At 42.0% G+C, this 14,998-nt stretch overlaps 1 protein-coding gene across 1 annotated transcript; it reads right to left on the reverse strand.

Moving 5' to 3' along the window:
* Window positions 1-6,169: 6,169 nt before the first annotated feature.
* On the reverse strand, window positions 6,170-12,943 carry scrt2 (scratch family zinc finger 2). The gene is made up of 2 exons (XM_076741136.1): window positions 12,209-12,943; window positions 6,170-8,681 (listed from the first exon to the last, which is right to left on the reverse strand). The coding sequence occupies exons 1-2, from the start codon at window positions 12,366-12,368 to the stop codon at window positions 7,882-7,884; spliced, it is 960 nt and encodes a 319-aa protein (XP_076597251.1). The 5' UTR covers window positions 12,369-12,943; the 3' UTR covers window positions 6,170-7,881.
* Window positions 12,944-14,998: the final 2,055 nt, after the last annotated feature.

Genomic DNA, 14,998 nt, shown 5'->3' on the forward strand with positions numbered 1-14,998 from the left:
CTGTCAATCAAAAGCCATTTCATCACGCACCAAACGAAACCCTATCACACGAAGAGAAGAGACCCTGTCAGTCAAAGCATATAGACATGTAAATCATCTCCGGTGATGAGATGTGTTTGCAGTCCCACTACACTCTGCGTGACCCTCTGCTGTCACAGCAGGACTGTGTTCTAGTCGCTAACATATCTCAATTACTTAGATTGAGTTAGTCACACAGGTACAGCGGCAGGTCACGGAAGAACAGTTCCCACATAATGATTTGCTGTTAATATTAGATTTCAGTCCCCGTGGGATTGTCACACTTAGAGCAGCTGGAGAAAATTACCTGCCAGCTTTCCGACAGGGAAGTGAGCTATATTTATTTATACCTTCTCTCTCTCTCTCTTTTTTTTTTTTTTTAACACGTTGACATGCTTCTAAACTGATCATTTCTCTGACGGCGATTTTCACTCTTCAAACTATAGCTTTGTGATAGATGAATGTGTCTGAAATCATGACACGGTTTAGCAGCAGTGGATATTTCTGTGTTTGCGGATGAATGTGTGACTGATTTGTTCAGTGATGTTGATTATTCACTGGTGGCTCTGGCTGCTTAAACCTATGAAATTATTTTCTGCACTATCTCCTTCGAGTACAGCTGCCCAGAACACGATTTCTGTTTAATGATCTTCTTTGCCTTGAAACATATTTGCTCTCGCAGCCTCACCCAGAGAGAGAATAAGTGGTGTTTTGGAGATTATTTAGATGTGAACTGAATTGTAGACTTACTTTCCATTTAGACTCCAGTTCATTAACTTCACCCCTAAAACTGAAGCAGAATAACATTTTTTTTAACTGTTCAAGCTTAAATGCCAACATAGAAAACCATAGAAGCATTGTTAAAATTATCTTATTTATATCTAAAACAAATGCTAAATACCTCACATCTGCAATTCATTTTCTATCCTTTTGTCTGCATGTATCTTATATGAAGGAAAAGAGGAGCTATTTAAGGAGTACCCTCCTTGACTTTTGCTTGAGTGCTGATGACAAGTTGGATATCTTAGATGCATAAAAATGCGATTTTGACATGACTTCAAAAAGAGAAGCATACGGATGAGGTGGACCCTCTGCCAACAGAGAGACGAGGAAACAGATGGGTTTTACACAAACAGCACAAACATCAAGAACACTGAGTTAAAGAGCTTGGCAGTCTCACTTGATGAAACAGTGAGGAATGGAGGCGCTTTTAATGAGCATCTCTCCTGTGATGCAGAATGTGAAAAGACAAACTGTTAGCTCTTAAAGGGGCAGTTACAGTTGGTTGGCCCTAACTGGTTGAACCGAATGGTTTTCTAACCTCTTGTTGAGCGACTTTGGTCAGTGTGCATGTAGATTGGTTATAGCATGAACACTGTTTGAAAGGTGACTCGTGTTTTCATTTCGGAAATAAAAGAGCCAAGAGCAGAATATCCCCTCCAGCTGAATTATCCAGTTGAAATCCACCATCATCAACAGAAAATAGCTTGTGTCTGTTGTTGTTGAATTGTTAATGCTGACAGTTGGTGATCAGCCAACAGATGGCGCCACATGTATGTGAAGGGTCACGGTGAGGCCGGCACCAGTTGGAGGACTGTGGAATCAAGTAATGGTTGTTTTTCTGATGATAAAGATGGCATGTTGTTTGCTTGGTCAACCTGGGAGACACAACACTGACTCTGAAATGGGCAGCGAACCCCTTCAACAATATTTTTACTCCACGTTCTTCTAGGACTACAGCTAATGTTCTTCCTTTTGATTAATTTATTGAATCAGCCATTAATTGTTTACTCTGTGAAATGTCAGAAAAAGTGAAAAATGCCAATCACACTGGCCAAAGAGATGTCTTCAGAGGTCTAGTTTTGTCTGACCAATGGCCCAAAACCTGATTACATCCAAGTTAAAATCATACAAAACTTAGCAAATGCAGTAGATACCCAAATTTGAGAAACTAGAACCAGGAAATATTTGGGATTATTGCTGGATTGAACAACTGAAATGATTAATAGATCATCAAAATTGTTGCAGATTGATTATTTGTGGACTGACTAATTGATTCATCGACAAATTGTTACCAATACAGGTAATTTTTCTGTGTAGGGTAGGTTGTCTACTTGATTACTTGATTGACAGTCAGTGAATTGTGGTTAATGCTAAATACAATCCTTCAGTCCAAACCAAGCCCCAAAGATATTCAGTTGACTATATGACAAATGAAAAAATACATTTATTAATAATAGGAAGCAGACAATTGTTGCCATTTTTGTCAAGCAAATGATAATTCAGGAATCAAAATATTTGCTGGTGGGTTTTATGTTGATTGCCTAATTAATCAGTTACCTAATTGGTTGAGCTCCAAGGTGACATGTTTGCTATGTCGTCTGAAAGACACTAGTTGCAACTGAAATACTGACAACAAAAGTTATTACAGATATAGTTTTTCTTTTCCTCCATATTTCTGTTTGTTCCTGTCATCTTAGCAATAGGTATAATTTGTCAGGGGACAGTTCAGAATTTGAATGCACGCCACATAAATTGCATGATAATCCAATGTATCGTGCTTCTTGTTCTAGTTTGTCTTGTTTAACAGCTGTGTCTGCTGCTGTAGGTAGATCTGTGCAGTAACCTCACTCCATCAGAAGGCAGTTATATTTTCCTCTCAGTCAGTCAGAAGGTGATGCCGTTCTCAGGTCAATATCTCTGAAGTGTGTGTGGCTCGCTTAATTTTGCAGGTTGCTTTCAATAATTTACCTGATATGCTCTGAGTCTGCATGACTGTCTGTAGAGCGAGACAGGGACGTGTATGGAGGGGCAGCGTCCCCCTACCTGCCTCTCTGTGCTGATTGCTGCCGTTGTTACACACACGCAGCACAACCTCGGGTGATGTAATTGGATTGCATGCGTCCCATTTTATAGTCCATTGGCTTGTAATGAAAAAAGTTATTTACTTTCATCATAAAATCTGATAAGGGAGCACATCTGCCAGGGTAAAGTTTGAGTGAGTACCGTGCATGAATGTTGATGTGCGGTCTGCAACATCCTGATCTGCAGCAGCGGGAGCTGTTGAGAATCAACGTTTGCTTGAAAACTTGTCATTTGGCAGTTTATTTAGTTATTTGTTTACCTTCAGCAACATAACTAGCATGGTAGCATGTAACAGCAGCTATGGCAATCAGTGCTTTCCCACACTGAAGAGAGGAGAGTGCAGCAAAGTGTCTTGTTTCTGAGTCCCTGCTCTGCTCTGCTCTGCACTGCCTGCTGTCTCATTATACTGTCGCTGTGCTGCTGGAGGACACTGAAGGACAGAAGCGATTGAATTCAAGTGTTGTATATTCCCTGGAAACCAATCAAGAAAAGCCCCAGAATAATAATCCCTGTCCGCTGTCGTGATTCATTTTTATTTTGTTCCATATTTTTCTCTGGCTTTTGAGTCACTCAGAAAGAGTACTTACAGCATAAAATCAATGTTCCATTAAAATTTAATGACCAGGAAGGGCTTAATAGTGGTGGAACAGATGCCTCTGCTTTTGATAACGCCGACATCTCAGGAGCTCTTATTCAAAGCTATATCGGTGTTGTCAGGTCCACTGACCATTCCTGCTCTCAGCCGCCTTGGAAAAACAAAGGATATTGGCGTTTTTGTGCCTCGTAGCGGTGAAATTAAAAGTTAGTAAATTGACAGTAAAGCTCGTAAGATTCATCAAACATTGACAGAGGCTACAGCTGATGGCACATTATAGTCAAAAGTATAATTACTCACTGTGTTAATGTTGACTGAGGGCTATTCCAAACACATTCCAGATTCACCATTTTTCTGTGTGTTTCATATTATACAGATATATATTATGACAAAAACAGAAAATACAAGCACTTGTATACAGTAAATTGAATGAACAGGTTGGCCTGCGCAGCACACACATGCAGGGTGTGTGTGAAAATGTATACGTGTGTGTGCATGTTTTTTCAGTGATTTAAAAAAAAAACCACCCCTTTCTCCTCTGCATAAATCAAATTTTGCTGTTTTAAAGAAATAAGAGTGCACTTGTAGGTTCCTTGTGCTATTGTTTTTATTAACGTTATCATTGCTATTGTTGTCATCATTATTAATTGTAGCAGAACAAGATAAATCAAAACACCCCTCAGCAATCATGGCTTAAGTTTCTTCATACTCAGCTGGAACAGAGATAGATAAAGAGAGAGAGCGAGTGAAGAAGAAAGTGGAAAATCTTAATCAGTTTTTTTTTTTCTTTGAGGACCATATGGAAGGTTTCAAGCAGCCAACCATATGTTGAAGGCTTTTGTCATGGAAATCATACTTTTTGGCACTTTTTCATTGCGCAGCCAAGCCGGGCACATAAATAAAAGAACAGAAAAAAAAAATCATACAGAACATGATCTTTGAGAATACACAGAGTTTGAAGTTTTTGTTTGTAACTTACAACAGATAGCTTTTTAATCAAGACACTCCCTGATTCACATGGCCACCCAGACTGCAATTGGTACCTGTATTTGTCTTTTTTTTTAATAAAAAAAAAAAGACAACATGAATAGAAAAAGAGCAATTAAATGTCTACATGCATTGTCATATTATTGCTGTGATATATTTACAAATATATTTACAAAATCATCAAAGAGGAACAATGTTTCCCTACATCTAAATTCTGTGCCTCCCTGTTGGTAATTAATATTTTTCTCTGAGGACGATCTGTAATACTGCCAGTTTCAGATTCAAGCCTCCAGTACATTTCCAATTGATGTTTTTTAATGGTCTCACTGCTTTTATCTGCCTTATTAAACCACAGTCCCCAGGTTTGGAGATACATTATACCTCTGTCCTTCAGTAAAATAGTAAACACATAAAACTGAAACTATAGGAAGTACTGATTTCTGCGTTAGTTCAATAACACGGCGGCGTGCCAAACTGTGTGTTCTGCAAGTTAATCAGGAGACAGGTGGTTTGGACGCTCTCATGCAGTGATTCAGCTGTAGCACTTAGACGACCATTGACAGGATGATGGTGAAACAGGGAGGAGAGGACGGATAAACAGAGCACAAACTCCTCTTTTCTCTCTTTTCTCCACAGTTTTTTTAAGGGCGAGTTCAGCATTACAGCGATCGTGTCATCCATTTGGAATATGCAAATAGCTGACAGTGCATTTGCCTGCTGGTGCTTGACCTTCCCCTTGGAGGTCGCTCACCGACTCAATTACGCTCCCTATCTGCAGTCTGTCTGCAAACACCTGTTATCCTCCCACACTCCGCCACCCTCCGCCAATCCCACTTCAGCACATCTCATCCTCGGTGCGTCTGTTTAGAGGCAGTTGGGATGGGATGAGGACGGCTGGTGAGGGAGGGGAGGGACGTGAGGCAGGGACAAATGATGGGGGAGTTGGAAGTGCGTTACAGCGCGTCGTTTTATTACAACAATCTTGAAAACTTTCTCTACCAAGACACTTCACGTCAAGATCATTTCCATCAGTGCTGGTTGAGACGGATACATCTCCATCCTGATGTCACCTCAGGAGGATCCTCTCCTTTGACACCTCTGAGACTTGCTTAGCTGTTTGAAACTACGCAGAATAATTTGGAAGCAGTAGTGAATTAACTATATTTAAATGCTGTATTATGTCAGTGACCCAAATGAGAATTATTGTAATCCTGTTGTGTAATACGTAACCTTCCAGCAGTTCAGTCAGATCACACTTGCCCTTCAGCTGCCAGATGAGATGGTGTTTTTTTTTACCTGGTTGCTTTAAAACAAAGGCAATGTTTAAGATAATACTAGTATAGAAGCAGCCTTTTCCAGTCGAATTAACTCTTTTGCACTTTTGGACTTGCTGTATGAGGGATTGAGTGTTGCTTACAGTTACAGCATCACTGTCATTATTGCTTTTGCGCCTTTGAAACCTTGGTGTAGCTCGATTACTCCTACATTGTTTGGCTCTCTAATTTTAACACACAGATAGTGTTACATTTTCATGGCGGTGTGTGCGTGCACATCAACGTCAGCCATTTTCTGAGAATTATTTGTTGCCTGAGACATAATGACGAAAAGGGCCAAAAGCCTCCAGTCATAAGGAGGCGGTGGGCTTTTGGAAAACAGCAAGATGGAGCATATTTTAGTGTTTTGTTTTCATTGTTTCTTTTTATTGCCCTAAATCGACTGAAAACAGGACAGCTGTGATTGTATACATGTCAATTGCTGTGTCAGTAAAGTTATTGCCACGAAAACAAAAGTAATTCTGCATTCATTCGTTCTGAAGTCTCCTAGCACCGGTCCTGTACATTGTTCCTCTTTAAAAAACTAAGTCCCATGGACTCTCTACAGTTTTCATGCATATAAACATTTTCTTTGAAGATCAGCAGCATCTTACAAGGTCAATGGATGTTCATTTTTTAAATTATAAACAATAAATAAATACATGATAATTAACAAATAAGCAAGTATTCAATAAATACACAAAAATAAGGTCAATAAATAAATAGATAAATAGGTAGATAAATAAAGTATTTACATGATAAATAGATGGTATGCATCTAAACTGTGGGCGGAGCTTTGAGCGACATATAAAACAGACAAACAGAATAATTTGACTGTCACTTTGTAACTGAGGGTGTGTGAGTCCATACCTTCACTCTGAGGTAACACTGATGGAGGGGGAGCACCTCAAACAATGGGCGAAGATTGCTCGTTAAGACGGGACGATGCACCATAAAGGCAGCAGAGTTTATACAAGCCACCATGGTGGAGGAAGAACAACGAGTTTTCATTGCTATAGACAAGTCGACCGCACATGGCACTTACAACAATAGATCATTTGGTCTGGCTCCCAGTGTTTTTGTCCAAGTCTGTACATCAGGGTGAGACTATGAATTTGATCAGACGGAGTGTGTGAAAACCTGTTCAACAGGCCTGTTCAACATTTTAAAATCACTGCTCTTGCAGAATTGGATTGAATGACCTATGGCCTATAGCTTATTTAAATTAGCTTTTTTTTTCTTTTTTTTTTTAAATACCCACAGTTACAAAGATGCTTTTGATCAACAAGGGATAATAAGCACAAAAAAATAAATTTAGAAAAATCAAATAGAAAAATAACATCCGTTGAATTGAAACATTGGTGTGGAAAAAGGGGTTTGTCTTTTTACCTTTTAAAATGATCTCCCTTTTTTGCAAATACTGTCATAGTTCACATTTTCATAAAAAGTTCATGTTGGCAGTTGCAAAAGAATTCAATTCTTAGCAAATAAAAAGCAGCATAAAAATACAAGAGGTCATTTTGTCTCTAAAAAACAAAAGAACACTGTTAGTCCTTTTTTATGTTTTTTTTTTTTCATTTTCTCATTACTATTTGCTATAAAATATCAGGAATCTAAATATTATTACTATTGATATCAATATCATTATAGTCATTGATAAAAATTCACATGCCAGGCCTCATATATAATTGTGTAAATGTGTGTAAATGTGTGTGTGTGTGCACACGTGCGTACATTAATGTGTTTGTGTGTGTTTGTGTGTGCATACATGTCTGTGTAAGTGTGTGTGTGTGTGTTTTTACATGTGCCCACATCCGTGCGAACACATGTTGCGTAATTGTGTACAACTATCATCTACAGTCTCTATTTGGGGGAAGGTTGTTTGATTGTATGTTTCTGTGGACGATTAGCTACTGTGCAGGGAAAAAATCCAGCATCTTTTGAAATTGTCTTTGCCATAATCATTAGAGTTTCTTCACGTAATCTCAGTGAAAATATTGCTTTCTAAAAAAAGGGAAGAAAAAAGGCATGGAGGGCAGAGTGAACAGGGTTATTGGTTGTGAACCTACAACAGGGGTTCAAAATTTTGCTTCTTCCTCGTGGTTAGTTTTCTGATCCAGAGTCGTCTTCGTCTGCAGAACCCTTGAAGCAAGCTGACTCATAGTGCTTGTTCAGGTAGGACTTGAGAGCGAAGGTCTTATTGCAGCGCTTGCATCTGTAGTGCTTGAAGGCAGAGTGTGTTTGCATGTGGGCGCGGAGGTTTGAACGGTCAGCAAAGGCTTTTCCACAGTGTGCGCAGGCGAAGGGCTTCTCCCCTGTGTGCGAGCGCATGTGACCTTGAAGGAGCCACGGCCGGCTGAAGGCCTTGCTGCACACATCGCACTTGTGCTTGAGGTCGTGGGTGAGGATGTGCATGGCCAACGCCGGCATGGACACGTACACTTTATTACACGTGGGACACTTGCGGGCCATCTTGCTGTCCAGGCTGCGGTGCGTCTGCTTGTGTCTGCTGAGGTTGGAGGAGGTGGCGTATGTCTTTCCGCACTCGTTGCAGGTGTGGCGAGGCGTGCCGGCTCCCCTCTCTTGAGCCCCAGAGTTGGCACTGCTGCTTCTTAAGCCCCCACCATGACTCTCGCCATCTCCCTTCCGCCTCGAGCGCCCGTCAGAGATGAAGAAGGCATCCATGGTGTAACCCTCGGCCAGGGCCTCCGATTCACCACTGTAGAAGCCGCTGGCTGTCATGCCAGACTGGGGGCTGTCAGGTTGCTTCAGGTCGGGGTCGCAGTACTCCCCTCCGCTGCTCACCTGGGTGTAGAGGGGATCTGACACCGGCGAAGCCAGCTTGTGCTCCATCTTCTTCTCCTCCTGGTATACAGATGGCGTGATGTAATCCTGGATGTAGCCTGAGTAAGAGACACACGCAAACACAGTTGGCCAGAGGTTGTGATGGATAAGGACACAGTGACACGCTGGTGATTACATGATTATCATTTTGGACGATTGCCCTTCGTGAAATGGTGAAAGCGTGAGTGGCAGCACGGAGCTAATTGCATTTTTTCCAGAACTCACAGGTTGTATGCACAATAGTGCAGTGATGCAGGGAGACATGATGCACTCAGCTGTGTTTAGGAAGGTTGTGGTTTTACAGCGCTACATAATAGCTCATCAAAGAAGTCTCCTGTGTAAAAAGCTGCATACTAAAGCCCCTCTTAAATAAAGTAGTCTCACTGATAATGCCTTCTTTTCTTCCTCTATGGTATGTCAGCGCTCTCTGGTTAGGGCCTGTGTCCATGTTTGTTTAATGAATGCTCTGTGAGTGCTGGCGTTACAAGTCAAACAGACAGGGCCATGATTCAACCCTAAAACTTAACAAACCCCTTATGTCCCCACAATTATTATTTCGGAAATGGTTTGGGATTTTTTATTGTGTTCTAAAAAACGCAAAGCAAGTTGCGCCTTTGATTTGCGAGTGCTGCAAACAAATACATATTTTGGTGTTGGACCAGATTAACATTGCTGCTCACATCCTGTAGGATTTCATGCTACTTGTTTAAGCATGTTTAAGCAAGATGCAGCGAAGCACAAAGCACCACAAGTGATTTAAAAGTCCCCAACTGTGCAGAGCATGATTTCAGAGAGATATATTTTTGTTGGCATCATTCATGTCTCTCCTTTCTCTCCAAAGCAGCCCAGCGCCAGAGGAGCTAAAAGGCTTGCTGGCAGCTAAATGCATCCAAACAGAACTCAATATATTCTTATGCTGTGAATCTCAGGAGCTTAATAAATACTAAATGTATTTTACCTTCAGGGTTGATATTCTATAGGTTGAATACATGAGTGCAAATATAAAATGTGGTGAAATTCCTTTCCTGAGAGAAATAGTGCATAACTGCAGAAAAAGCCATTCCTAAGCACCGTGTGCAGCAAGCAGTGGAAATTAGTTATTGACTGCTTTTTAATGAAATTCAAAGTTTAGAACTGATCAATAGGCTATCATATGTAAAATAGTGCAGCTGTTAGAGCAGTCCGGTGCTGGAGAAGATAGAAATAGTGCGAGGAACAGATCAAGTATCTGCGACACACAATGATGCTTTATTGAGCACAGCGTGCTGGAGGCCTGATGATGTTAGACATGGCTTCACACACATTGTTTGTGAAGAGGGGGTCACCTGTCTGCAGCGGCGAGACACTGAAGTGCCTTCAAGAAACAGGCCATTAAGAAATCAGTTGAAGTGCTCTCTTGCTACAGCGTCTCCAGTCCCAAGGGTTTCTGTTCACACACCCACTTTGTCAAAGACATGACCATGACACCCGGGGACAGGGAAACACCAGGCCCGCACACACATTATTATGCTGCACTGCATGGGTTCACCGTTTTAAACTACACAGGCGGCGTTTGTCCGAGAGAGAGCGACACTTTCGCTTAAAAACAAAATTTCATCAAAATATGTTTATTAATCTTTTTTAAGGCTAAATTCTTACAATTCTGATTAAATTTACAAATGCTGCAGCTTCAACAGCTATTTGTAGCTGCTATACATCCACCTGTTTTACTGTTGTGAATATAGCTGAGGGGCCTCGGCACCACATGCGACAACATGGCTTTGATTTTGCCGAGGTTTTTTTTTCAACAAAGCATACTGTACCAGTGTAAGCGGAGTTGTTTACTATGTTTCAATTATCCAAGGTCAGGCACGCAGCTCATCATTTAGGGCTCGCGCTGTATCAGCCTTTACAGCTCATAGACTCATTTCTCTAATGCAAAGTAAGCATGTAATTAATGGACCCTCTCAGCCACCCCTCTTTGTTGTTCGACAGACTCTCAAGTCAAATGTCTCCACAATGGGGGGAAAGAAAATCTGCTGGCGCGGCAGAAGTGCTGATGTGAGGTATTTCAGGCTCCACGCTGAAATTTCTTCTATTTTGCTCCTTTCTTTTTTTGACTCAGCATGAAAAGGACCGCTCTTTTGTTCAAATTAAACGCCTTTTGTCAACACCAACGTAGTGCCTTATCGTCCTTTTCTTCCTATTAATATAATGCTTATTTTTCATGGTGTTGAACAATAGATTCAGGAACAATAGAGAGTGACAATTGTACAAATGGATTCACTAATAATAACATTAAATCCTGCAGCAGGAAATCAAAATAACATTCATTACAGGCTTCAAAATATGCTCGGTAAATATCTACAAAGTGCATGTTTTTATTTCTTGCCATCGTTTTTGAGTTAGTTATTTTTAATTTAGCAAACCCATTATAGTTTACAGACCAGTCCAGACATTTTTGTTAATTCCACTAATCCTGATCCATCCAAAATTCGCTGAGCCTTGCTATTGACATGGTTGAATAACAGGTGGCCATCGTCACAACATTTAGCTGTGGACTGTGAAGCCTCTCTCGCTGTGAAAATATCCTGACAAATCATAACAAAGACACACATATGGCCCTCCAAACGTGGCCACAAAATGGAAGCGGCGAGCTTAAAGCAGACCGTGAAAGTGAAGGTCGCCTCTCAGCTCTGACTGGAGCTGACTGTGGCCGGTCCGTGTGTTGACCACAGTGCAGCTATGTGCCTTTCTTCATGTTTACTGTACAACCTCTGTCACGTGATCGAGCCTCATTGCTGCCCCAAGCATTTTTGTCTCCTTTTTCTCCTTCCCTTTGCTATCCCTTCAGCCCGGCTCCCCACCGCCCTCCCGGCTGTACTGTACAGTGTGTTGATGTCTCTTGTGGCGACGATAGGCCTGCACGGCTGAAACTCTAACCCCTGCTAGTTTTCAAATGCCCGGAAGGAAGAGAAAGATGTAGTGGAGCGATGGGGGTGGGGAGACTATGCATGCTCCATTTGGATGGGGAGAGGGGGGCAAGGGAGGATCGGACCGTGATGGGAACTCAAGGACAATAACAGCTAAGGACAAATGTATCATCCGATACTCATCTCTCATATTCATGAATTTTTTAGTCCACATGATGACCAGATACAGTCAGCCTATGTGCGTCCAGCCAGCACTGGTTTGGTACAGTCACACAAATACGTAACTGGAGCTTCTGCCGCTTATACACACGTTTTGTTCCCTATTTACATAAGCTAATCCGTGGCTGTGACCTGAATTGTGTCTGTCCTTCACTGGAGTCAAAAAACAAAAGTCTGGGAGCAGGGTGATGGGGGTGGGGTGCCTCTGGAGGGGATTATTTCGGATATTGGTGCAAAAATCAGCTGGCTGTATGTAACATCTCCCACTAATTTGCACACTACGTGCATGTTGTTGGCTGAAACGGTCTCAGCCGACAGAAAAACAAAAGAGGATGCCATCTGCGCTAAGTGTGGAAATGTCAGGCATGCTGAAATCGGCACCGGAGCTGTCTACAGGCAAGAGTGCTAGCACATCTTTAACTAGAGCGGGGCAGACTGGAGGCATGTTAACTCACCATTCTCACTGAGACGAACCCCAAGGCTGGTCACCGAGTCTGTGATGGAGCGTGCAAAAGTGAACGAGTCGTCCAGGTGGTGATGATGATTGGAGTTGGCCACATTGGACGAAGAGAAATCATCAAGCTTGATCTTCTTCACCAAAAATGAGCGGGGCATGTTTCAATGGATAAAAACACAGAGCTGAGAAAAACGCATGAGAAAAAATAAAAGACCCTCTGAGGAAGCACACGAGCAGAGCTGGCTTGACGGTAATCCTTTCGGTTAATGTGAAGACAACGGCCAAAAACATAAGATAAGAAAGAAAATGGAAACCAGTGGAGAACAAGGCTGACGGCAATGCTGTGTGATACTCTCTGGCTCCCCCAGCTTCCCCCAGAAAAATAAAAAAATAAAAAATAAAAGCGATCCTGTTCAGCACTGGATAGCTCCTGTGATGCAGCAGGCTTAAGGGACCAGTGAGGAAGAGAAGAGATGGAGACAGACAGAGAGAGGAGGGAGAGAGAGACTGTCAGACTAGCTGAGATCAGCAATCACGCCAGCCTTTATATGGGGCACAGGCAGTGGAAGATCAGGTGGTGCTGCGAAATGGAGCTGCTTAGCTTTAATCCATCAAATGTCCCCGGGGACACACATCAAATTACTACTGAACCGTCTGTGCATTCGCACACAGACAGAGGAGAAAGAACTCAGCCAGACCCCCACTGCCCCCACTGCTGCTCCCCCTTCTCCTCCCCTCCCCTCCCTCTTTCACCCCGCTTATGCTCCATGCTCGGAGGAGGAGTAAAGGAGGAGGGCAGACAATGGAGATGTGGATGAGAGCACACTCAGTGTCCTGTCCCCCATTGTTTTCAGATGAAGTGGCACAGTTTATGTTTGCCTTGTACAGGCGCTGCCTCCCTCACGTCATCTCTGTTACCTCAAACAGCCTCAGATCTTTGCATCCCCTCGACACACTGCACTGTACTCGCACGCAGCGAGCACACGTACAGTACAGGAGAGGTTATCCGAGCGCCTGGGAGTGCTGGACCCTGTTTTAAAGCTGCACTGGATTCCAGCACAGTTGACGAGCGGGCTACGGGGAAGCACTGTGCGCCACTGCTCAGCTTGTCTCGCTCCCTCCCCATTACTGCTGCACAGATGTGTGTCCTGCCATGCGTGACAGTGAATTATCTGATTAATTAATTACATTTTTTTTGATTAGGGTGAAATCTAGAATTAGATCCGTGCTTGCTAAATTGGCCAGATATTCTCTGGGTTGGTTTGCATTTGTGTGGACTCATTAGCCCACTCTATGGATTTTATGCTACATTATGTATTGTTTTCTCTTTCCAGCTCAACATTTGCTGTTGTCGTGTCAGAGTAAATGAAATATTTATGCAGAAAGATTAAATCCGGTCGTATTTTCTAAAAGCAACGGTGGAGCGTTTCCAAGTGAAACCAAGTGATGCACCTGTTTGATTCACAGTCAACAGGAAACACTTGTGTCACATCACTTGTTTGATTAGTTAATGTCTTACGGTATTAAATCAACAAAGTCACGTCCTATGTAATATCAGTGGAGGAAGTGCAGGCACCAGAAAATAGCACAGATTTATGTGTTTATTCCTCTCTGCCTTATTTTTTTTTTTTATTATTTTGTTTCTGTGGCTGTATGTTTGAGCAGTAATGATGGTTGTAAATTCACCATGATATTTTCCTATCATGGAGGAAATTCCTTTTCACGTGTTTCTTCTATTAATTGTTTAGTCTTTGAAATGTCAGAAAATGGAGAAAATGCCTGTTACAATTTTCCAGAAACCCGACGTCTTCAAGTTGCTTGTTCCAAAAATTCAAACTCCAAAGACAATCAAGTTGGCGATTCAGTTTTCTGCCAAGTAACAAATCAATTTACAGACTAATTTAATGACTAACTGTATGAATTTTACATCCATTTTTTATTATCACAGTCAAAATACCTTTCTGTTCTGTACATTTATGAATGTTGAATATTCAGTTTTTTTAGTTGCATCATCAAAAATCACATCCATCCTTAAAAGAAGATATTTCCAATGTTTCAAAGACCACGTGTATATTCCCCTGGAAAAATTCAGGTTTCGCTGACCGTTATGCTCGTTCACCAGAGATGAAAAGCTCAACTTATAACATATCCACGTTGATCCTAAAAATGGGCTTGAATGTGGTTAAAGGCGCTGTAGATTTATCCAGACGTCTAGGGGTGCCCCCTCGCCCTGGGACGCTCTAAATCATCCCCGCCACGAACAGTGACCCTGCAGCTCGGACGTGGCAGGTTTCAAGAGGGGAAGGCGTTAAATCAGCGAGGTTAGGATTTATCACACGTGTGTGATTGTACATTACAGCACGGGTTCACTTTGCTGTCACCAAGCCAAGCTTATAGTGCTGAGGGAAGGACAAGAAAGGTCAGGGGATGGATCATTGTCTAAAATAATGAGCTGTGGTCGGGGGGGGGGTGTTTCTGTGTTGATATATATTTTATAATAAAAACTCCTTTGTATGAGTCATCTCCTGAAGCGATATTTTACACAAACTTCAGCTCTTTAATTTTCTAATTGCACCAGTTTTCTTTAAGATGCTCTATTCATCCAGCCATCAACACCAGCCTCCTGTGCTGATGTGTTTAGGCTGTTGCAAAGATCATGAGTCGTTCATGAGAAAAAAAAATCTTATTCTTCAGACTTTATTCCACGGAGCAGGGAGGTTAAACGAACAATGAACCTTCCTCGACTCATGTTGAGGCTTTCCGACCTGACACTTCCTGAACCACAGCT

Source organism: Chaetodon auriga, chromosome 10 (genome assembly GCF_051107435.1).
Source record: "Chaetodon auriga isolate fChaAug3 chromosome 10, fChaAug3.hap1, whole genome shotgun sequence".
Taxonomy (NCBI): Eukaryota; Metazoa; Chordata; class Actinopteri; order Chaetodontiformes; family Chaetodontidae; genus Chaetodon; species Chaetodon auriga.

Excerpts from the sequence above, each read along its gene's own strand:
- scrt2 (XM_076741136.1), bottom strand. The coding sequence starts at position 12,368 with ATGCCCCGCTCATTTTTGGTGAAGAAGATCAAGCTTGATGATTTCTCT. Across the intron at positions 8,682-12,208 it reads GGTTCGTCTCAGTGAGAATG|GCTACATCCAGGATTACATC; the intron begins GTGAGTTAACAT and ends TCTCTTACTCAG.